Source organism: Drosophila obscura, unplaced genomic scaffold, assembly GCF_018151105.1.
Source record: "Drosophila obscura isolate BZ-5 IFL unplaced genomic scaffold, ASM1815110v1 contig_185, whole genome shotgun sequence".
NCBI lineage: Eukaryota > Metazoa > Arthropoda > Insecta > Diptera > Drosophilidae > Drosophila > Drosophila obscura.
In genome coordinates this window covers 981,455-1,003,278 of record NW_024542773.1, presented here as the reverse complement: position 1 = coordinate 1,003,278, position 21,824 = coordinate 981,455, and the positions used below count along the sequence as shown (strand labels likewise).

At 52.2% G+C, this 21,824-nt stretch overlaps 5 protein-coding genes and 1 pseudogene across 5 annotated transcripts; 3 read left to right on the top strand and 3 right to left on the bottom strand.

The window, feature by feature from the left end:
- Positions 1-955: 955 nt before the first annotated feature.
- Positions 956-2,011, bottom strand: LOC121404098 (serine/arginine-rich splicing factor 2-like). The gene is made up of 2 exons (XM_041592740.1): positions 1,940-2,011; positions 956-1,873 (listed from the first exon to the last, which is right to left on the bottom strand). The coding sequence occupies exons 1-2, from the start codon at positions 2,009-2,011 to the stop codon at positions 956-958; spliced, it is 990 nt and encodes a 329-aa protein (XP_041448674.1).
- Positions 2,012-3,086: 1,075 nt separating this feature from the next.
- Positions 3,087-3,572, top strand: LOC111077052. The gene is made up of 2 exons (XM_022371182.2): positions 3,087-3,134; positions 3,195-3,572. The coding sequence occupies exon 2, from the start codon at positions 3,207-3,209 to the stop codon at positions 3,570-3,572; it is 366 nt and encodes a 121-aa protein (XP_022226874.2). The 5' UTR covers positions 3,087-3,134; positions 3,195-3,206.
- Positions 3,573-5,883: 2,311 nt separating this feature from the next.
- LOC111077053 (chaoptin) lies at positions 5,884-20,742 on the bottom strand. The gene is given in 8 exon segments (XM_041592739.1): positions 5,884-6,951; positions 7,846-7,992; positions 8,027-8,421; positions 9,090-12,051; positions 18,796-19,058; positions 19,904-20,002; positions 20,005-20,595; positions 20,667-20,742. Coding segments are annotated over 8 exon segments (5,601 nt in total).
- LOC111077063 lies at positions 8,610-8,991 on the top strand (annotated as a pseudogene).
- Positions 15,882-16,512, bottom strand: LOC111077058. The gene has a single exon (XM_022371193.2). It carries the CDS (start codon positions 16,448-16,450, stop codon positions 15,884-15,886), a length of 567 nt encoding a protein of 188 aa, XP_022226885.2. The 5' UTR covers positions 16,451-16,512; the 3' UTR covers positions 15,882-15,883.
- LOC111077057 lies at positions 16,794-17,549 on the top strand. The gene is made up of 2 exons (XM_041592703.1): positions 16,794-17,028; positions 17,085-17,549. Exons 1-2 carry the CDS (start codon positions 16,977-16,979, stop codon positions 17,528-17,530), a joined length of 498 nt encoding a protein of 165 aa, XP_041448637.1. The 5' UTR covers positions 16,794-16,976; the 3' UTR covers positions 17,531-17,549.
- Positions 20,743-21,824: the final 1,082 nt, after the last annotated feature.

Sequence of the window (21,824 nt, the reverse complement as noted above, 5' to 3'; positions counted from 1 at the left end):
CCATTGAAGGGCTCACAAATAATGGTAAATAATTCTGCTTTCTGGTTGTATGAGTCCTTGGACGGAGATCTCTGTGTTTCGTTCTTCTATCAGATTAAAATGAGCCATCCCTTTTCTGGATGCGTAGCTGTAGCTGCGTAAAGAACGGATGACGATGACTGGCTGGGGGAACGCTTGTTAATTATTTTTATACCCGTACTCAAAAAAGAGTTAAGGGGTATATTCGATTTGTGGTAAAAGTGGATGAGTGTAACGCAGAGAAGGAAACGTTTCCGACCCCATAAAGTATATATGTTCTTGATCAGCATCAATAGCCGAGTCGATATAGCCATGTCTGTCCGTCCGTCTCTCTGTCTGTCTGTCTGTCCGTCTTGTTGAGCGCCTAAATCTCAGAGACTATAAAAGCTAGAGGAACCAAATTTGGTTTCCAGGCTCATGTGATATCACACTGCTACAAGTGTATTTCAAAATTTCGCCCCGCCCCTTTCCGCCCCACAAAAGACGAATATCTGTGGCAGGCACATTTTTAAAGATACGATAAAACTAAAAACGCAGTATCGTAGAGAATGCCCATATCTACCAGATTGCCGAATCTGAAATAGATCGGATCATAATTATAGCCAGAATGAATTTTAATCCAGTATTCTGATACTTTTTATAGAGCCTAGTTTTTTTTATTATTATATTCTTTAAATAGGACAAATTCTTGGAGAACCAGGCAGGTTTTGGCGAAACAGATTTGATAACAGGAACATATATATTAAGGGCGTCGTTAATAGTATCATAGAACAAATTGACTGGTTCCTCAATGTTCTGTAACGCGTGGAGAAAAGAGACCAGTTAACGTGCGAGAGGTGCTAAGAGGTGTATGCGATCGATTGCGAGTATGGGTAATGGAATGACGGCGATTCCTGTCTTGATTGGGATTCTTATGAGCTTGAGTGCGACTCCTGTCCTACTGGTACTCGGGGAATTCCATGGGAGGGCTCACGGGCTCCGGCTTGATCGTGAACAGGGGCTGCAGGTTAGGCAGCGTCGGGGTTCCAGGACCACGCACAGGCAAGTGCGGGGAGTGAGGACCGCTCGAAGAGATTGGGTAAGTGCGCGGATCCCGACTGTGCCTTGGTGGTGTGATGGGCGAATAGCTGGGCCTTGGGGGTGTGCGAGCAACATCAGGCTGACGCCTTCTAGTTTGGGCACGTATACGAGCACTGCGCCTGGGGGATCGGGAACGGGAACGGTGACTGCGCCTGGGAGATCGGGAACGGGAACGGTGACTGCGCCTGTGAGATCGGGAACGGGAACGGTGACTGCGCCTGTGAGATCGGGAACGGGAACGGTGACTGCGCCTGGGTGATCGGGAACGAGAACGGGAACGGGTACGACGACTGTAGCTTCGCAGCGGAAGGGCTTGTCTAAGCATTCTGGCCTGGAAGGGAGCCACCTGAATCCGCTGTCCGCCTATGGTGCCCCCGTTCATTCGCTCTATTGCCAGTGCACAGGCGTTGGGGCAGACAAACTGGACAAAGGCGTAGCCCCGACCCATCGGATTCCTGGGGTGTCTGTTTGTCGGGTACTCCACCGCCGTAAGTGCCCCAAAATGCCCAAACAGCTCCGATAGCTGCTCCCGTTTGGCAGAGAGAGGCAGGCCACGAACGTGGATCTTCACCGCCGACAATGGCACCCGTTGCCCGTTGCCGCCCGTGTGAACACACGCGGGGTGACACTGTCGACTGGCTACTGCCTTCTCCAGCCGATTGGAGCTGCGCAACGGCGCCGTGGACTTTTCAGGCAGCTGACTGCCGCCTCCGCCGCCTCCTCCGCCGAAGCTTAGACTAGTACCCATAGACGTAGCGTCACTGGCCATCTGGAGCTGCAACATCAGTGCATATTTATTCGGTTGACAGTACCTGACACTGACAGGCGAGCAACTACTTACCGGCTCAGGGCTGGCTTCAGGGATCTCCCGCTTAATCTTCGGCCATTGCAACTCAGGGGCAGCGTTCGGCATCGTCTTAGGAATGTTGTGTATATATATATATATATATGTGCATGCATATATATGTGTGAGTGCAACTACTTACCGACTGGGGCAACTCATCCTGCACTATGGGTTCCACCTGGAGGCGAGACTCTGCATCGGAGGGCCAGTTCGCCTTTGGAAGTTCATAGTACCCCACCGGATGGGTTTGCGATCCCACACTTCGCAGCTCCCTCTTTTCCTCCCTGAGTGGGGATTGCAGTGCCTTTTACGAGTGGCGTTCACTTGAGTATGAATTCGTTCTACTTACTGGGGGCAGTTGAGCACACGGCATGGATGGTAGTGGAGCGGTCCCTCATGCCGGAAAGAAGAACCCGATGGCTTGGGCTTAGCCGCGCGTTTCTTGCGTTTATTTGTAACCAATTCTATCGGGATTGGTGGGTCTGCGATCTCCCCTTCGTCGGATAGCTCCGTGTCAATGAAAATCGTTCTATTTCGCAATCGTTTGAACATTTTTATATTTCACCGGAATAGAAATAAGAAACAAGTTATACGCTGGGAACTATCACACCGACTGACTGACTGACTGAATAATGTCTCCCTCCAATGGAGCGACACACAGGGAATGGAGCACACAGAATGGCACACTGCGATCGTCGATAAGTCTGACGGCTGCCTCAGAGTTTCAGAAGCAAGAAAGTGACCAAGGGAATTTACGTTTGAAATGCAATATATTCTCAGGAATTATCGACTAGCTCCCAATTTAGTTACAGTGCAATAGACATCAAGGTTCTCCCTTTGAAGAAGGGAAATATGTTTTAATTTTATTATTAATCAGTTTGTACATTCCCGGTACATTCCATAGATTGGTGTGGTCCTGTGGAGGGGGCTGTGGGCGGGTAAGTGGGAGCTGTCTATACCGCACTGCAGTCTACTGATAGCTGATCCAGAATCAAAAGTAAAAGGGTGTTTTTGGAGTTTTTTTTTCCCCGCGCGATGACACCAGGCTTACATTGAACACACATATCGATGGGGCTGTTATGGCTATCGGTGCTTGAAACGTCAATTGCTGAAAAGTCAGGCTAGCTGAAGGTTGAACATAAATTTCGCTTGAGGGTTTCGCACTTTAACTTCCTTTTTCCACTGCTCTGAGGTAAGTGAAGCGTAATTCGGTGTCGAATATTGTCTTAATTCACGCGGTGATGCATTGCAGTAACAAAGTAAAATGGTGGACTCTCAGTATAGCGCAGACGCAACGATGCCTTCCACGTTGTACATGACTGAAAAAGAAACGTACACATTCTTCGTAATGAAGCCGGTCCGCATCTCGAGCGTTATGCTCGAGCAGGGAACGTCTGCTAAGCTCTGGCTGAAGACCAACAGCGAGGAGAAAGTTGTGGCCGATTTGTGGGAGCCTTTTCCAGCATTGCCTCAGAACCTGTACATCAACTTCACCGAGCAGCTATATTTGGAGTCCAATGGGCCTGTGCTTGTGGCATTGGTGGGATGCTTTCCGGAGTTCGACCAGAGTCCGCAGCGGCCTTCGTATGAAGGCGTCCCGAAGGGGGAGAGTGTCGTTAGGCTGGCCTAGCCCGAAGTACACGGAGACGTACACCAAATGGATGCCAGCACACACTCGAAACACACACTGCAGGGAAACATGATAATATGGAATAGTCTTTTGTTTTACTTTGAATTTTACAATCCCAAAGGATAAAGGGGGTCATCCGCTGGTGCAGAAAATAAAAAACCCTGTGCTGAAGTTTTCTTGTCATTTATTAATATTTTTACTTTGTGTGTGTTTGCTGCCGTACAATATTCATTTGGTTTTCAGTTAATTACATTTATTGTATTTGTTGTATGTTTGTTTAAATATTACTTTTACTTTTACCATCGCCTGTGCCGCTGACTCTGACTCTGCTTTGAATGCCCTACAATTGAACTGCAGAAAGGACAAATGCTGCTCCTGCTGCCTGGCATTTATTTTTGCTTGTTGTTTTTTGTTTGTTGCTGTTGTTGGTGTCGTTGTAGAGCATAAGGAAAGCTTTCTTGTAATAGTATGATTTATTTTGTTGTTGTTTGCTGTTTGCTGTTTTCTTAAGTTCGATTTTTTGATTCTGATTTGCATTTTACGAGGAGTATTTGCTGTTGTTGCTGTTGCTGTTGTTAGTGTTTGCTCTTAAGTTGCTCATGCATGCATACCTAGTAGTACCTACATATAGTTGCTATTGTGTGGTTGCCTCCGACGTTGCTCTTGTGTTTTGCATATAACAATATTAAAATATTTGAAAAGCACAAGAACCACCGCCCATCCGCCACCCATCCAAGGAACAGCACCCAGAGGGCGGGTGTGGGTACACGTGCACTTGCAAGTCAAGTAGTGCTGCACTATACCCGAAAGCATATTTCAGCAACTGTAACAGAAGCTCCTGTCCATCTCTGGGGGGTGTACTGCACCGTGTATGGGGGGTGTGGGCGAGGGGTGGGGAGGGGAAGAGCAACATTTCTGGAATTTTCTTGGGCTTTTTGATTTAATTTCACTTAATTTACTAGAAATTCTTGAGCATTTACCTTGGCTTCTTGTCTTCTTGTTATTCCATCAAGATGTTCATTTCACTTCACTTCACATGGCCAAGTGCCCACCCCCCGCCTCCGCCTCCACCAACACCGTTCCCGTGCCCGACTAAAGCTTAATTTGTTAGTAAACTGGAAAACAATCCATAAACTGAAGAAACTCAACAAGAAGGAGTATAGATGTACTCGTAGTACTATGTGCTATTCATGTGCCTGCAACTCTCTGAGTACTGGCCACTACGAACACAAAGTAGGGACTGCGAGGCCTGGCAAAGGGAGGGATGGGAAGTAGGGGGCCCCCTACTGCACTTAAATTAGTTTATTTTATAGTTAATTAGTTAATATGTTTTGTCATATATATTGAGTTTTGTTTTGTTTTATTTATGCTAGCTTCTCTGTTCTCTGATTTCTCTAGTACTTTTCCCACTTATTGCGATGCTAGACAAAAAAAAAAAACAGTTGAGAAAAAAAAGAACTCGCACACACCTACGCTTTTTGCTCATTTCCCTCAATACACTAAATCTAGTTTAAAAAAAAAAATCTGTATTTCCATTACATTTATATATATGTATATATTAAATATATGTATGGTATATGTTTTTGTGTATGTATGTATGTATGTATGCATGCTGTTTGTGTGTGTGTGTATATTCTTATAGATAATTCTGGGATTTGGTTTGATTTTTGCCATCTTAAATGGTATCTCCGATTACATATATTTTCCGAACTCCAATGGCCTTGTGGGGCAAGGGGGACATTCGCTGTGATTCCACATTTATTTACATTGAAAACTATTTTGCTGCTCGCCGCATTTCCATTGCATTTATAGCTTGGATTGCTCTACTTTCAATTGTCATAACTAACCGAACGTTGAACGCATCTTCATGATTATCACTAACCTAGATTCTCTCTCCCTCTCTCTCTGCCCTCTCCAACTCCATTTGCCTTTACTGCTCTCCTTTAGCTCTTTTTTATGTGGCATTCATTTGTGTGTGTTTTTGGGGAGTTTCTCTATTCTGTTTCTGTTTCCCTATTCTTGAGAATCGCTTGACTCCATCTCTGATCTTCGCTTATGCTAAGCCTTCTTATCTCTGTATGATTTCTGGATGCATCCCCAGTTGCATCCTAAGCATTTCTTTTGATTCTTTCTTGAATTGAGTTCGTCGATTGAGGATCATTCAGGGGAATACTTAATGGACATCAATGAGAGTGAGGAAGAACAATTGGTTTTACATATTCATTTGGTAAAACATTCTCGATTTATATAGCTAAATTCTTGCACTCCTTTGGCGCCTGCCCCATCTGGAATCGGGACTCTTTGGAGCCGTCTAGCACACACTCAGGTGGTTCGTATTGAGCACCACTCCAGCTGCCATGTATCCCGCAATGCCGCCGTTGTTCTGACGATGCTGCTGCTGCGCCGCCTGCTGCTGCTGCTGCTGTTGGTGTCCATGGTGTCCATGATGGCTGTGGTGTCCGCCTGCAGCTGCCACCACCTGCGGCTCCACAACGAGTCCGCCCCCAAGGGCCGCAATGGGGCTGCCCGCCTTGGCCATGGGCAGGGGCACTCCGCCAATGGGTGTGGTGGCCGTGGTCGTCGTCGTTCCGGTGCCGGTGCCAGTGCTCAGGCTGGTGCCGCTGATGTGGGCGCTGATGCCGCTGGGCACACTGGACATGTGCGTGGCACTGGACGTGGCCCCCGAGACGGCAGCCGAGACGGAGGCGGAGCCTGAACCGGCAGCCGGACCTCCACTGCCACTGCCACCGCCACCGCCGACCGCCGTGCGGGTGAGCTCCTCGTTCGGGATGGAGAAGTGCCGGTAGGAGATGTACTCGGGCGGCAGAGCCGCCTGCCGCTTGGCGTTCTCGATGCGCTGCTTCTTGAGCTTCACGTAGCTGAGCACGGAGATCATCACGATGAAGACGATGATGCCCAGGCAGCAGCCGACAATCAGGCCCAGACGCCGCGTGAGTATCGAGTGGATGAACCCGTTGCTGGACAGCCCGTTCTCGTCGGTGATCAGGCTGGGTGTGGAGTCGAGGGTCTGCACATCGGTGCAGGCCGAGATGTGCGAGTTCTTCAGCACCTCGTGCAGCACATGATCCGTCACAATGCTGTTCTCCATCAGCGACTCCTGCTGCAGCTGCTGCTGCAACTGTTGTTGCTCGTGTCCATACGGGGAGTACGACTCCGGCAAGGGCACGGAGACGGCAGCCAAGGGCAGGTCCTCGTCGGTCCGCGACGAGTCGTTCGAGTGGAGCCTCTGCAGCGCATTGGCCAGCGGCTCCGAGAGCCAATTACCGCTCCCGATGACACAGATGTGATAGCGCGTGTTGGGGCTCAGTCGTGTCAGCTTTGTGGAGCTGGCCGTGCCGTTCAGCCGCTTTCCGTGTATCTATTGAATAAATTAAGCAAGTTTTAAGATTGTTATTGTCATTCGCATCAGCCATTCCCCATGTCCCATGCCCATCTCCATCTGCATACCCATTCCCATTCCCATCATCGTCATCAGTATCGTCGATGCCCGTGTCGCTTTATTAAAAATATTCCCTGCGGCCTGTCCTCTCCCTCTCACTGGCATTTGCCATACCCCTGGGTACAGTGGTACAAACGAGCTCAAGGCATCGAAAGTTGAATGGGATATGGGCAACCATTCGACATCAGTCTCCACAGTTGAATAGCTCAAAATACTTGGCCTCAGTAATTTATATTGTTATTATTATGCTTCTTGTTGCGAAATGTTGCCCATAATTCGATTTAGATACTTCTGTGCTGGTTGCTGTGAGGCCCCAACCTAACCTAACCTTACCAGACGCAAGGCTAATCAATTGCATTAACCTCAAAACAGTAGTTCGGCAAGACATGAAAACTCATGTATGGGGCAGCTAGCCGTGTAACTCAATTATATGTTTTACTATTAAAATGTTCATCCCTTGTGGCCGCACTTTGTGCTTTTGGGCCCACTGTGCCTGCTGTGCTGAGAGCCAAAATTAAATTTTGTGTGCAGAATGTTGTGCACTTTATCGCCAATCGAAGGCCCCACAGCCATGGCCATGGCTATGGCTATGGGCTATGGGCTCTAGTCCTGTCGCTTCCTGCCCTGTCCTGCCCGTTGATTAAGCGTTTATTAAAAGAAAATTACGAGGATATCAGGACACGGGCCACGGAACACGGAACACGGGACGGGCCCACAGTTCCGGCCATGAAATTACTTTGAAATTTGACAGTCGGCGATGGGAAATGGTAAACTCAAACTCCGAGTCCAACTCCAACTCCAACTAGAACTCACCTCATCCGTGGCCAGGGGGAAACGCTCCCTGTCCCTGTCCCGTTCATGCTCATCACGGTTCCTCTCCCTTTCCCTATTCCTCTCCTGCTGCTGCTGCTGCTGCTCTTGATGTCGCTCCCGGTCGAGGTCCATGTCCCGGTCAGGGTCCTGCTCCCTGTCACCATTTGCCATTGCCATTGGCATCGCCATCCCGTTCGCGGTCGCGGTCACGGTCCGTTGGTCCGGCAACGAGACCATCCCCGGTGGCATGGTAAACAATTTCGAAACCAGTGAGGCCCAAATGGTCGCGACTCTGCCAGGAGACGACCACCGAATAGGGCTGGATATCCTGTATGGCCATTTTGGGTATTAGCGGCGCATCGCAGAACTGCTGCGGCTCCATGCGGCCAAACACCTTGCCTCGCAGCTCCGTGGGGTGTTCGCACCTCAGATAATTGATGGCATCGCCACCGCCGATGCCGATGATGCCGCCGCCGCCGTTGCTGCCGCCATTGGCCATCGACAGGGACCATTTGCGATGATCCCGTAGCCATTCCCAGAGCTTTTGGGCATCGCAGCTGCAATGCAGTGGATTTTCTGTAACGAAACAAATTGGCCACGGCAGCCAGACGGTCGCTCATTAAAAACACGAGTACAGGCCAGGGCCAGGGCCAGACTAACTAACACAATCTCTGGCCATGAGATTTCAAAGTCTAAAGTCCAAGGGGAACTGTCACCAAACCTGGGAGCATGGTATAACTTATTTGCCATATTGTTCGTACAATATGTCTGTCCGGAACTTGCAGAGAAACGATTTCGCTGATGCCCCGAGGGGCTACGACGATGGCCTACAGCAGCGGACGGGCATCAAGATGCTGACCACCGTCCAGGGCCTGGCCCAGAACTACAACCTGAAGGAGATTGTGCGCCGCTGCACGAAGGAGTTCGGCTGCAAGGGAGGCAGACGATCCACGACCATTGGAAGTACGGCAAAGTTATGCAGCTGCAGGGCGACCAGCGTGAGAACATTTGCAGTTGGCTGTGCCAAGCCATCACAGCTCAAGGTGCATGGCTCATAGCTTGCCACTCAAACAGGGAGAAACACAAGTCCCTTCAACGTTGGCTAGAACTCAAAGCATGCAGAGCAGAGCAGCCATTGATATTATCAATGAATATATTAACTCCAGACTTCTGCAGACGCGGCAACGTTATAAGTCAGACAAAAATAAAAATAACAGAATAAGCAATTACGTGTTTTCACTCACCCTCCAGCCTTAGAGTCTTCAGATTGGTCTCCAGCGGACGCAGCGGATCGAGGGGCACCAGCTCAAAGTAGTTCTTGCGCAGATCCAGTAGATGCAGCTTGCGGAGAAAGCGAAAGGCGTCGTTCGAGAGCACGGTCATGCGGTTGCCCATGAGCAGCAACTCGACGAGGCCGTGCAGGTTGCGGAACGTCTTCTTGGAGACGCGGTCCAGCTGGTTGAAGCTGAGATCGAGCGTCTGCATTTGGGCGAGATCGGGGCTGAACTCCTCGAGGTCCTTGAGGGTGTTGTGCGAGATGTTGAGGAGACGGAGCAGGCGCAGACCCTGCAGCCGCTCCTTGGGCAGCATTTCCAGCTCATTGATGCCAATGTCAAGGGTCAGCAGGTTGGTGAGCGACCTGAAGGCGCCGGGCGAGATGCGGGTGATGCGATTGTTCACCAGATGTAGGTGCTGCAGCCCCTGGAAGGCCTCAAAGTCCTTGGACGTGAGTATGGAGAGGTTCGTCTGGCAGATGTACAGCTCCTTGAGGTACGGATAGCGCTCCTCCTTCACCGTGTAGATCTTGTTGATCGGATTGCCCGTCAGATTGAGCCAGGAGAGGCGCGGTATGGACACATCCGAGAGCGCGGAGCTGGGTATCTGCAGGAAGCGATTGCTGGACAGATCAACGCGCTGCAGATTGATCGAGTGGCGCAGGAAGTTGGCTGGCAGCGAGAGCAGCAGGTTACCGCTCAGATCCACGTTGTCCAGCTGCGTCAGATTGACCGCATTGAAGCCGCTCAGCGAGTTGATCCTGTTGTCCCGCAGGACGAGCTGCCGCAGATTGAGCGTGCCCCGCAGCTTGAAGAAGTCAATGGACGTGAGGTGGTTGCGGGCCAAATCCAGCGTCTCCAGCGTGCTCAGATTGTAGAGGGCGATGTGGGGGAACTCCACCAGCTGGTTGCGGCACAGCCGCAGCTCCTTGAACACATTCAGCCCGCTGAAGATGTTGCGATTCATCTGCGTCAGCCGATTGTCGCACAGATCGATCCGCACCAGATTGGTGTTGCGCGAGAAGAGCTGGTCGGGTATGTGGCCCAGGCTGCAGTTGGCCATCGACAGGTGCTGCAGCGAGCGCAGCTTGTCGAACATCCCAGCCATGATGCCGCCCGATGCTGTGCCACTGGCACTGCCACTGCTGCCAATGCCAATGCCCACATGACTGAAGTTATTGTGCGACAAGTGGAGACGCCTCAGGCCGGGCACGTCCAGCCGCTGGATGTCGGCGGGGCTCAGCTGATTGCGCTCCAGATTCAGCTCGTTGAGGTTCTGCAGCGACTTGAAGGTGTGCTGCTCCAGCTTGCGCAGCGAGGTGTTGGCCAGCAGGAGCGTGGCCAGGGGCAGCTCGTCCAGGAAGACGTCGCGCGTCAGCTGCACCAGCGGGTTGTGCGAGAGGTCCAGCGACTTGAGCTGCTTCAGCCGGTTGAAGGCGTACCCCTCGATGGCCTCGATCCAGTTGTGGGCCAGGGACAGTTCCTCGAGGCTCTGCAGCGGTGCAAAGTAGTCGCGGCGCAGTTGCTTCAGATGGTTGCCGCTCAGGTCGAGGAACTTGAGCTGCGTGAGGCTGGCGAAGGTGTCCTTCTCGATGTCCCGGATGCGATTGTCGCTCAGATAGAGCCGCCCCAGCAGCGGCGTGTCCACAAAGAAGGAGCGCTCCACCTTGGTCAGCTGGTTGTCGCGCAGCCACATGATCTGGATGCGCTGCTGCTGGCGGAAGGTGCGCTGGTGCACCTTGTGCAGGTAGTTCGCCTCCAGCTGGATGGAGAGCAGTGACGAGTTCTGCTCCGGGAAGATGTCCTCGAGCACCGTCAGCTGGTTGTCCTGCAGATTGATGTGCTGCATGCTGGTCAGCGTGTGGAAGGCCCCCGGCTCGATGTCCTCGATGTTGTTCTTCTGTATGTGCAGCTCCTGCAGGGACGGCAGCGGCTCAAAGACGCCCTTGCGCACCCGCCGTATGCGATTGTTGTGCAGCCGCACCTCGCGCAGCTGCTCCAGCTTGCGGAACATGCCGATCTCCAGGTCCTGGATCTCGTTGTTGTCCAGCGAGAGCGAGGAGAGGCGCACGCACTTGTCGAACAGCGTCACGGGCACTAGCGGTATGAAGTTGGAGCGCAAGTAGAGGTGGTCCAGGTTGGAGAGCGTGCTGAACACATTCGGATCGATGTGGGCGATGGCGTTCGCCTCCAGGTAGATCACATCCACGTTCGTCGAGTTGGTGAACGCGTCCGCCGGCAGCTCCAGGATGTTGTTCTCCGACAGGAAGACCTCACGCAGCTGCGGCAGGTTCGAGAAGACGCCGCTTATCGCATGGATGTGGTTGTGGCTGAGGTCGACCGTCTGCAGCCGCTTGTTCCGGTCGAACACCTTCGGATCGAGGGCGATGATGCGGTTGTGCGACATGTCCAGCGACATCAGCTCCTTGAGGCTCTTGAACGCCTCCGGCTGCACGAGCTCGATCTGGTTGGCGTAGAAGGAGAGCGTCTTCAGCTGCGGGAAGGCGCGGAAGCAGTCGTGCACGATCTCCCCGAACTGGTTCGAGCTGAGGTCCAGAAAGATCAGCGATGGCAGCTGCAGGGCGGCCGCCGCCGACACAGCCGCCGAGGCATTGTTCGTCGCCAGCTGAATGTCGCCGTAGAAGCTCGCGATGCGGTTGCTCGACAGCCGCAGCACACGCAGATGGTCCAGCTTGCGCAGCGCCATCATCGGGAAGGTGCGCAGCCCGTTCTCGGACACGTCGATCTCCTGCAGGCACTCCTCGAGGCCGGCGAACGCGTGCTCCGGCATGCCCTGCAGCCGGTTGCCCTTCAGGTTCAGCTTCGATATACGCAGCCCATAGAAGCTGTAGTCCTCGATCCGCACGATCTCGTTGTAGTCAAAGTCCAGCGCCGTCAGCTTCTGCATCGAGCTGAGGGCCCGCGACGGCATCTGCAATGCACCAAAAAAAACACCAGAATCGTTATTGGAATGGCCCCATGGATGGAGGGATGGAGCGACGGATAGACGCCCTCGGGCGCCGCACACACGATTCAATTTAATTGAATCAAATCCCAACGACACGCAATTATCGAAATATAATAAACAATTAACACGTGGCGCCGCAGGGTCAACGCGGGGTGCAGCGCGGGTTGTGTTGCCGTGTGTCATGGCGGCCTCCTCTTGGCTTTCCATTCACTGGAAGGCGCAAGAACGCATTGCCGAGCGCTTTCCATTATCGTTTATCGATTGTCGACTGTCAAGAACAGCTGATTGTGTTCGCCCATGGCCCATGCAATTAAACTGCAAATTTGCATAAAGTTTGAAGGAAATTGTATTATTGTTATGTGCGCCCAAGACTCCGCGAGACGTGGCGACACTGTGCCCTCGGGATCGTGTTAGATCTGCGTATTTGCCACGTTTGGCATTCTTTTGGTTCCTCCTGCCCGGTTTGGTTTCCTTCCCATCGGATGTATCAGAAGATATGGAGGCGAAACTTTCTTTCTATTCCTTCAACTGTAACCTCAGCTCATGTCATGTCTGATCTGTGCCACATCGACTGGCTTTGCAGCTGTGGCACGTGTGCGTGTGTGTGTGTGCGTGTGTTTGCCTTGCTCTGTTTTCGGCGGGCGCTGCCTTTGTGTCGTGCGACTGCGACTGTGCCTTTTGTTGCCCGCTAAATCTGTAATTAAAACCGCGCCATTGTGCAACAGTCCCATGGGCAAGCCATGCAGCAAGCCATTTAAAAAGCGCACCGCACCTGAAGCTCCGGAGCCGCAGCCGCAGCCGGAGCCCCAGCGGAGCATCCGCCCTTCGTTTGTGGCGCGTGTTTGTTCACCTGTTTTGACCGTTTCATCTGTTTGCCAATGCCGCGAAATTGCTTTTGATGCCAATCATTGAAAACTTTGCACAGGTTGCATATCTGGCCAAAGCAGACTGCCAGCAGAGTGGCAGCAGTGGGGTCGGCGACCCTGCGCTAGCGCCAGAGGTGCTATCGCATTTTTTTTGCATATTTGTCCACAGTCCACAGGTGATTCCAGATCAACCAAAAATATTGTACATATACCCTAAAATGAATTTCCTGAGCTGCCGACGACTACCAGTTATGACTGCCAGTTATTGAATTGGAATGCATTCCCCCTGGCCCTCGCCCTCGCCCACCCCATCACCACCCCCACATTCACATTCACCATCAATATTCTCGAGCAGACTGCAGGCACTCCATGGATCTATGGCACAAAAACGATTACAAAGAGAACATAGAGAATTACATAGATTATATAGAGAACTTTTGACGGCGATTCCTATCTTGATTGGGATTCTTATGAACTTGAGTGTGGCAATCAGCTACGGGATTGACTGTGACTCCTGTCCTACTGGTACTCGGGGAATTCCATCGGAGGGCTCTCGGGCTCCGGCTTGATCGTGAACAGAGGCTGCAGGTTAGGCAGCGTCGGGGTTCCAGGACCACGCACAGGCAAGTGCGGGGAGTGAGGACCGCTCGAAGAGATTGGGTAAGTGCGCGGATCCCGACTGTGCCTTGGGGGTGTGATGGGCGAATAGCTGGGCCTTGGGGGTGTGCGAGCAACATCAGGCTGACGCCTTGTAGTTTGGGCACGTATACGAGCACTGCGCCTGGGAGATCGGGAACGGGTACGGTGACTGCGCCTGGGAGATCGGGAACGGGAACGGTGACTGCGCCTGGGAGATCGGGAACGGGAACGGTGACTGCGCCTGTGAGATCGGGAACGGGAACGGTGACTGCGCCTGGGTGATCGGGAACGAGAACGGGTACGACGACTGTAGCTTCGCAGCGGAAGGGCTTGTCTAAGCATTCTGGCCTGGAAGGGAGCCACCTGAATCCGCTGTCCGCCTATGGTGCCCCCGTTCATTCGCTCTATTGCCAGTGCACAGGCGTTGGGGCAGTCAAACTGGACAAAGGCGTAGCCCCGACCCATCGGATTCCTGGGGTGTCTGTTTGTCGGGTACTCCACCGCCGTAAGTGCCCCAAAATGCCCAAACAGCTCCGATAGCTGCTCCCGTTTGGCAGAGAGAAGGCAGGCCACGAACGTGGATCTTCACCGCCGACAATGGCACCCGTTGCCCGTTCCCGCCCGTGTGAACACACGCGGGGTGACACTGTCGACTGGCTACTGCCTTCTCCAGCCGATTGGAGCTGCGCAACGGCGCCGTGGACTTTTCAGGCAGCTGACTGCCGCCTCCTCCCCCGAAGCTTGGAGTAGTAGCCATGGACGTAGCGTCGCTGGCCATCTGGAGCTGCAACATCAGTGCACATTTATTCGGTTGACAGTACCTGACACTGACAGGCGAGCAACTACTTACCGGCTCAGGGCTGGCTTCAGGGATCTCCCTCTTAATCTTCGGCCATTGCAACTCAGGGGCAGCGTTCGGCATCGTCTTAGGAATGTTGTGTATATATATATATGTATATATATGCATATATATGTGTGAGTGCAACTACTTACCGACTGGGGCAACTCATCCTGCACTATGGGTTCCACCTGGAGGCTAGACTCTGCATCGGAGGGCCAGTTCGCCTTTGGGAGTTCATAGTACCCCACCGGATGGGTTTGGATCCCACACTTCGCAGCTCCTCTTTCCTCCCTGAGTGGGGATTGCAGGGCCTTTTACGAGTGGCGTTCACTTGAGTATGAACTCGTTCTACTACTGGGGCAGTTGAGCACACGGCATGGATGGTAGTGGAGCGGTCCCTCATGCCGGACGGAAGAGCCCGAAAGCCTAGGCTTAGCCGCGCGTTTCTTGCTTTTTAACCAATCTATCGGATTGGCCTCCCCCGGATGGCTCCGTTCCAATGAAAACGTTCTATTTCGCAATCGTTTGAACATTTTTATATTTCACCGGAATAGAAATAAGAAACAAGTTATACGCTGGGAACTATCACACCGACCGACTGACTGACTGAATAATGTCTCCCTCCAATGGAGCGACACACAGGGAATGGAGCACACACAGAATGGCACACTGCGATCGTCGATAAATGTTCGGAAAATGTTCCTTGAGAAAGCGAACACAAATTCGATTTTCTCCGTCATATGTGCTTTTAGTTTTTAGGTTTTTGTTGCAGTGAGAATGGGTTCCGTATGGGTACGGGTATGGGGCATGGGTAGTGTGGGTTCCGAAAGCGAAGTTGGATGGTTTTTTCTCTTCTTTTTTGTCTTCTCTGTGATGGGATTTTTGCTCTTTTAATTGCACTGATTGTCCGCTGTACGGCGAATGTGGGTGTGAAAAGTGTCGCCAGTGGCCGAAGGAAATGCGAAATTTTAGGGGCGGAGCTGGGGGCAGGCTGCAGTGTCACCTGACACTGGGGCCAAAGCGAATTACGGCCTTTTAATTAATGTACTGACACGGAAATTTATGGCAGTCGATTTTAATTTATTGAACCTCTGCGACGCGGCGCCGTTTGGCGCCTTGGATGCGCGGACCAAACCGGCCGGGCCGGGCCCCGACCTTATCCACAACTCGACCGAAATTTATGGCCAAGTCATTGCCCGACTGGCCAGAAGTGCAGGAGGGAGTGCCGTAGAGCGGAAAATGGGAGGAAAAGGAGGAAAGGAGAAAATGGTCTGCCATAAAATGATATTTATTTTTATTGTTGGCACATTATGAAATATTTATGGACATTTTGAATTTGAAAGACAGTGAACAGCGACTACAACAGAAAAAAAAAGAAGAAGAAGTTACGGATGCTCGGGAGTTCAGCCACAGATTCGGTAGTGGGGCGTCGTGGGGGATCCTGGCGGGTCTAATCCTTGTCGATGATGGTACGGGTGCGGCATCTGCGGCCACCCTCTCCCTGTGTGATGCCGCGGCAGCGCCACTGCTCGGTGGGGATCCATTGGCTGCCGGGCTTCCTGGAGCAGTTCCTGCGCCTGGCCTCACAGCGGCTCTGGACGCTGCAGCCGCCCTGGCGGTCCGTCCAGCAGCTGGCGACCTTGTCCTCCAGGCACCTACGCTGGCGGCACTCCCTCAAGCGCTTGGCATCGCTGCTGACCGGCGCCGGTGTGCGGAGACGGGGAGCGCATCGGCCCGAGGTGCCGCTGCCGCCGAGGATGTTGCGGCAGCGCGTGACGCAGCTCTGCTTCAGCGGCTCCAAGTCGTTGTCGCGCCGCAGGCAGTTCCTCTCACGCAGACGGCAGGGCAGCAGCTTGGTGCACGTGTTGGTGCGTTCGTCACGTATGCAGACTGTCCGGCTGCTCAGCAGATCGTTCTTGGTGCAGCGGCCCGCGCATGGCGGACGACGGCGGCCGCCATCGGCCTCAATGGCCGCCACGAGGACAACGAGCACCAGAAGAATGCAAAACTTGGACATGGCTGCGATTGGATTGGATGGTTCTTCTCAACGGAATGCGGAGGAGGAGTGGTGCCTGTTTGCTCGCCGAGCCGCCTATTTATGGAGTCCAGAGAACGAACCCCAAGCCAAGCCAAGCCAAGCCCAACCATTCAGCGGGCTGCCATCTGTTCTGTTGTTTGCGTAGACTTTTGATCGGATCGCAATTCAATGGGATCGATCGAAAACAAAACAAAACAAAATGTGGCATGTGGCTCGTTCCTCCTCTACAGCTATCCAGAGCGAATATGCTGAGGGGAGATCAACAGATCCACAGGCGCACATAAACAGGCACAGGCAGAGGCTTAAGTGTCACAATTATTAATCTAAAAAATCAGTTGTATAAAATTCCGTGGTGTAGAATATTTTAGAATTCACTCGCCAAGTAGTAAGTAGCGAGTAGCGAGTACCGAGTACCGAGAACCACAACCAGGAAACGAGTTCCGTTGCTGCGATCGATATAAATAGACAGCGGAGTCCGAGTCCACATATCAGTGGCAGCTTCAAGATGCATTGCCAGTGTCGGTGTCAGTGTCAGCGTCTCATGGTCATGGTCTTTGGTGAGTGGGGGCGGAAACCACACCGAAGGAGACCAAAAATTCCCTTTCCCCCACAGTACTGACCCTGCTGGTAGCCAGCAGCAGCGGCGCCAACATCGCCCTCAGCACCACCGTGGAGACAGTCAGCGGTGCACCAGCGCACATCTGCCTGCTGCCGCCCGTGTGCGAGCCTGACAGTCCGCGGGTCTGCGGCAGGTTCCCCGATGGTAAGTGCCAGCGCTTCAACAACATCTGCCACCTGCTGGAGGCCCATCACAACGGGAAGCCTGCCTATGTGCGGCACGTGCCTGTCCGCGAGTGCCGCTTCGTCGCTGCCGTGGGGCACCACTACAGACGCCCCTGCAACGGCGGCTGCACTGCGCGTCGCGTCCCCTGCAAGCGTACGCCCCACTCGGCGGAGATATGCGTGCGCTCCAGCAGCCGCAAGGAGTGCCAGCTGCTGGCCAACAGCTGCCAGCTGCGCCAGCAAAACTGCCACGCAACGCCGCGCCACAGTGAGTGATCCGCAGATCTTCTAACTGCAACTGGCAACCTCTAACCATATCGCAACTTCATCTTCTTGTAGACTGGCGTCGCACGGACAAACGTCGCTGTGGTGCGGCCAAGGTTGGCGATAACCCCAGGCCCTGCTTGCGCATTCAAGGCTCACCAACGGCTGCTACCCAGGAACAGAAAGAGGCATGAGGTCTCTGTCAGCAGAGGCCCATCCAGCAACAGAATGCCTGCTACTGATATATCGTATAAATTATAAAGTATTCATTGGTTTCGGGCAACTGCTTTGATTTAATCAGCTTTAAACTCGAGTTGGCTGACATCTATCAGCAGAGGCAGTGGGAGTGGCTCTCCAGGCTCGCTCTGTAGGCTTTTAATCGTCACCTATTAGCTTTAGCAGAATCAAACGTCGAACCGAACCATAAACATGCGTGGCCTTCTCAGAGATTATCTCTGCTTATTCCTTCCATGATATATGCTAACTTTGATTAGCGGATTTCCTATGTTGTGAAGGATTTCGGAGCTACCTTTACCGCTCTTTGAGCACTCGTCACTCCCATCCGTGCTGTGCTGTTCGCTTTCTGTTTCTTTCTGGATTTTCCGGGTTTCCGGCTGGCCGCCTCTTGGCTGCAAATTATTTTATTGAACGCAATTGTTTCTGGCTTTGGCTCGTTTTTTATTTTGGGCGGCGGCAAATTACTTTTTATGGTCTACCCCGCTTGCCACATGCCACATGCCACTTGCCCCTGTTGAATGCTGGATGGAGCCTGTCTGATTCGCAGCGGATGGGCGATGCCGTTGTGGCGGCTGTTTTTCCAAATTTAATGGCTTAGAAAGCCATTTGCATTTTTGCTTTTTTTTTTATTATTTATTTTTTTTTTTTCGGTCCTTTCCCAACTTTGTTTAACATTATTTGGCGCCGTATGTTGCCGCCGATCTGATGCCCACTCCTACACCCTCAACTCCCCTCCCGACCCACAACCCATTGCCGTTGAGGCGGACTAATTAGCTTGGCTGGCAATGCTGTGGCGGCGGCTCTGTGGTCTGGCAGCGCTGCGTAATGCATTATTATGCACAGCCCGAAAGTATGCAATGCAAATGCATGCAGAACATATGTAGAATAAATGTAGAATGTATGTAGAAAGTATTTCTACAGGCACGTGCCTGTCAAAATTAATTTTTTCCCCAAATGCATGGAAAATTGCAAGCAAATGCAACTAAAGATATTTTTGGTATACATATGTATGTGGGAGGGGGCGGACCACAGGCACTCACCTGCGTCAATTTGCCATTCACAATGCTGAGCGACTCGAGGCTGGAGCGCACGTTCCGCAGGCTGTTGTCCTTGAGGGCCTCCAGGTGGGAGTGGGAGAACTGCAAGTGCCGGATGTGGACGCCCGGCTGGAAGACGTCCTGCGACAGCGACGTGACAGAGCGATCAAAATCGTAGATGGACAGCGAGTGGATCGGCGCCGAGATCCGCTCCAGGGTCGAGCGCAGCGACAGCGCCGTCGTTCCGGGGCACTCCAGGAAGAGTCCTGCCAAGAGCAAAGAGCAAAGAGTAAGCCAGATATATGTATGCATAAATATGTGCTGTGCAGTGTGCATTTCAATTAGTTCTCTCTGCCCAGTTCACGTCACGTGACCCTTAAAGTCTTCAAGACTGGACAGAACAGTTCTCCGTCTCCGTCTCCGTCTCCTGTCCCTCCTGTCCCCCCCTTGTGCATTGTAATGTCTGTATGTTATTATCCGTGACATATGCGTGCACCCTCCCCTCCCAGCGCTGTCTGCGTGTGCCAGGCATGCCACGCCCAGCAATCAATATTCTTGATGGAATCGGAACAGACAAAGGCGGACTAAAGACAGGCCACTATTAATATCCGAGTGAATATTCGTTTGAATGAGCCAAAAGCTACTGCTTGAATGGGGGGGCAATGCTCAACACTTGCTCAATTGATCGACGGGGAATAAGCGTCGCTGATGGATGTGCAACATGCAACAGCGCCTTTAATGCCACCACCCTTCCCGCACTTGACTCCTGGCCCCTGACTGCTGACTGCTGATGAAATGATGATGCTCGGGTATCAAAGCAAACAAATCCTGCCTGGAATACACATTAAATGTGGTCGAATGGGGACGGACTGTGCGCTGCTGCTGCTGCTTTCCTTCTCCTTTTGGCTTTGGGCCCCCAAGGAGCTCTGATTTGTTATGGGGCTCGTCGACACGTTCGGGGCGCAATAAACTTTGCCCGGCCGACTCGGACCGAACCGGACTGGACTGGACTGAACTGGACTGAACTGGACCGAACTGAGCCGGGAACCTGCCCTGAAGGACTGTCCCGGCTTGATGCGTTTAATTAGTTCGGTCGACCATTCGCACTTACCATCCTCGAACTTGTAGCAGGGGCAGGCCGAGTTGTCGTCAAAGCTGGGGCACTCGATGCCAGCAGCTCCACCGCCACCACCGCCACCACCGTTACCACCCCACCGCCTCCACCGCCTGTCGAGGATGAGCCAGCCCCCGTGGAGCCACCACTGGGAGCACCCAGATCGGCGTAGAGCAGCTCACGTGCACTGCCTTTGGCACTGGCAATGAGCAGGCGACTGGTGGCGACAGCGACGCCAGCCGGGGAGCGGGCTATCCTGGCCGAAGGTGTCATCGCTCCTGCTGCTGCTGCGGTTCCGGGCAGCATCATCACCACCAGCAGCAGCAGCAGCAGTGGCAGCAGAAGCCACAGGACATGCTTCCTCCATTGCCGCTGCACTCCGGCGACATTATTGCAATTTCGACGACATTGTCTCTGGTCTCGTCGAAGGAGAGGATGCTGCTGCTGCCTCTCTAGCTGCTGTTTGCTTCTGCATTTGCTGGGTCTACTCTGGGTCTGGGTCTGGCCCTGCCTCTGGCACTGGCTCTGGGCCTGCTGTTTGTGTTCGTGTTCCTTGGCAGCGTCTCGTGGCATTCCCTCTGCCATTCCCTGCACCAATGCCATTTTCTCTGTTTGATGTCCTTGTTGCTGACGCTGATTATGCTGGAGTGGGCGCTGCTTTTGCTTCTGCTCCTGCTTGTCTTCTGCTTCTGCTCGTGGTGCATGTTTTGACGGTTGGCTGCTTGTTTTTTCGGCTCCTGGCTGACGCCTCCTGCCGCACTCCCAGCCTGTTGACAATTGTTAGTGCTGATGCGGATGCTGATGCTGCTAGTGCTGCCGAGAGTGGGTCTAGGCATGCATCTGGGTATGGGTGTAGGTGTAGGTGTAGGTGTGGTTATGGCTCTGTGTCCGTGTCCGTGTCCGTTTGTTGACTTCGTGCATTTCGCTAATAAGTTTGCCAGCGCTGCTTCTGCTTCTGCTTCTACTTCTGCTGAATCGCTGCCTTTGCACATTTTCTCTCTTCTCTTTCTATCTGTCTCTCTCTCTCTCTCTTTTCGTGTCTATCTCTATCTCTGTCTCTGACTCTGCTCTCGCTTCTGTCTTGCTCTGCTTCTCTCAGCCTGTCTCAATCAGTGTGGAGCGTTCGTATTGATGTGTCCCTGTTGCCATATCGGAGCAGATGCAATCTGTGGAAGAGAAGACAAAACAGAAACGGAAACGGAAACGTAATTAATTCTAAATGTCAGCCGCTTAAAACCGAACAAATGGCATTGCAAACGTTTAAAAATACTCGTTTTTGGGTATATTTAATCTTAAGTGAAAGTGATCTATTAAAGTAGATTGCAGGGAGGAAGGAAAATCGTAGAACATATGTAGAACATTAATTAAATTAATTGAATGCCAGCCGAAAGCTTCTTATGGCAGGAAGACGCCCATGCGACCGAGATGGACTGCCGAATGACGCGTAATAAGTGAACAAAAATCAAACCGATCCACAAAATCTTTCACATCAGCAACAAATCATATTTTTCTAATGGAACATCTACATCTACATTTATTTGACACTGATTCCCTTTGCAGATGTTTTTCCACAAGAAGGAATCACTTCTCTTAATGCCATAATTATGTTTAATGAAAGGTATAACGAAATACATTTCCACCCCCCGGAGCATGCAGCATCTATAATATTTCATGGCTTATGCTGCTGGCTGCTCTTTCCGTTCTAGTCCATTCCATTCCGTGTTCCATTCCACTCTGTTTTGCTGTCATTTTGCTGCCGGACAACGCGACAGCCGGAAATTTGGAATAATTAATATTTGGCTCCTGTCGCTGACATTCGAATACCCTTTTGAAGGGGTATGCCAGAAGGTATCCACCCCGAGTATATTTTTTGTACTCCTGAGCAGCATCAGCATCAGCAGTGAATCGTTCCTCTATT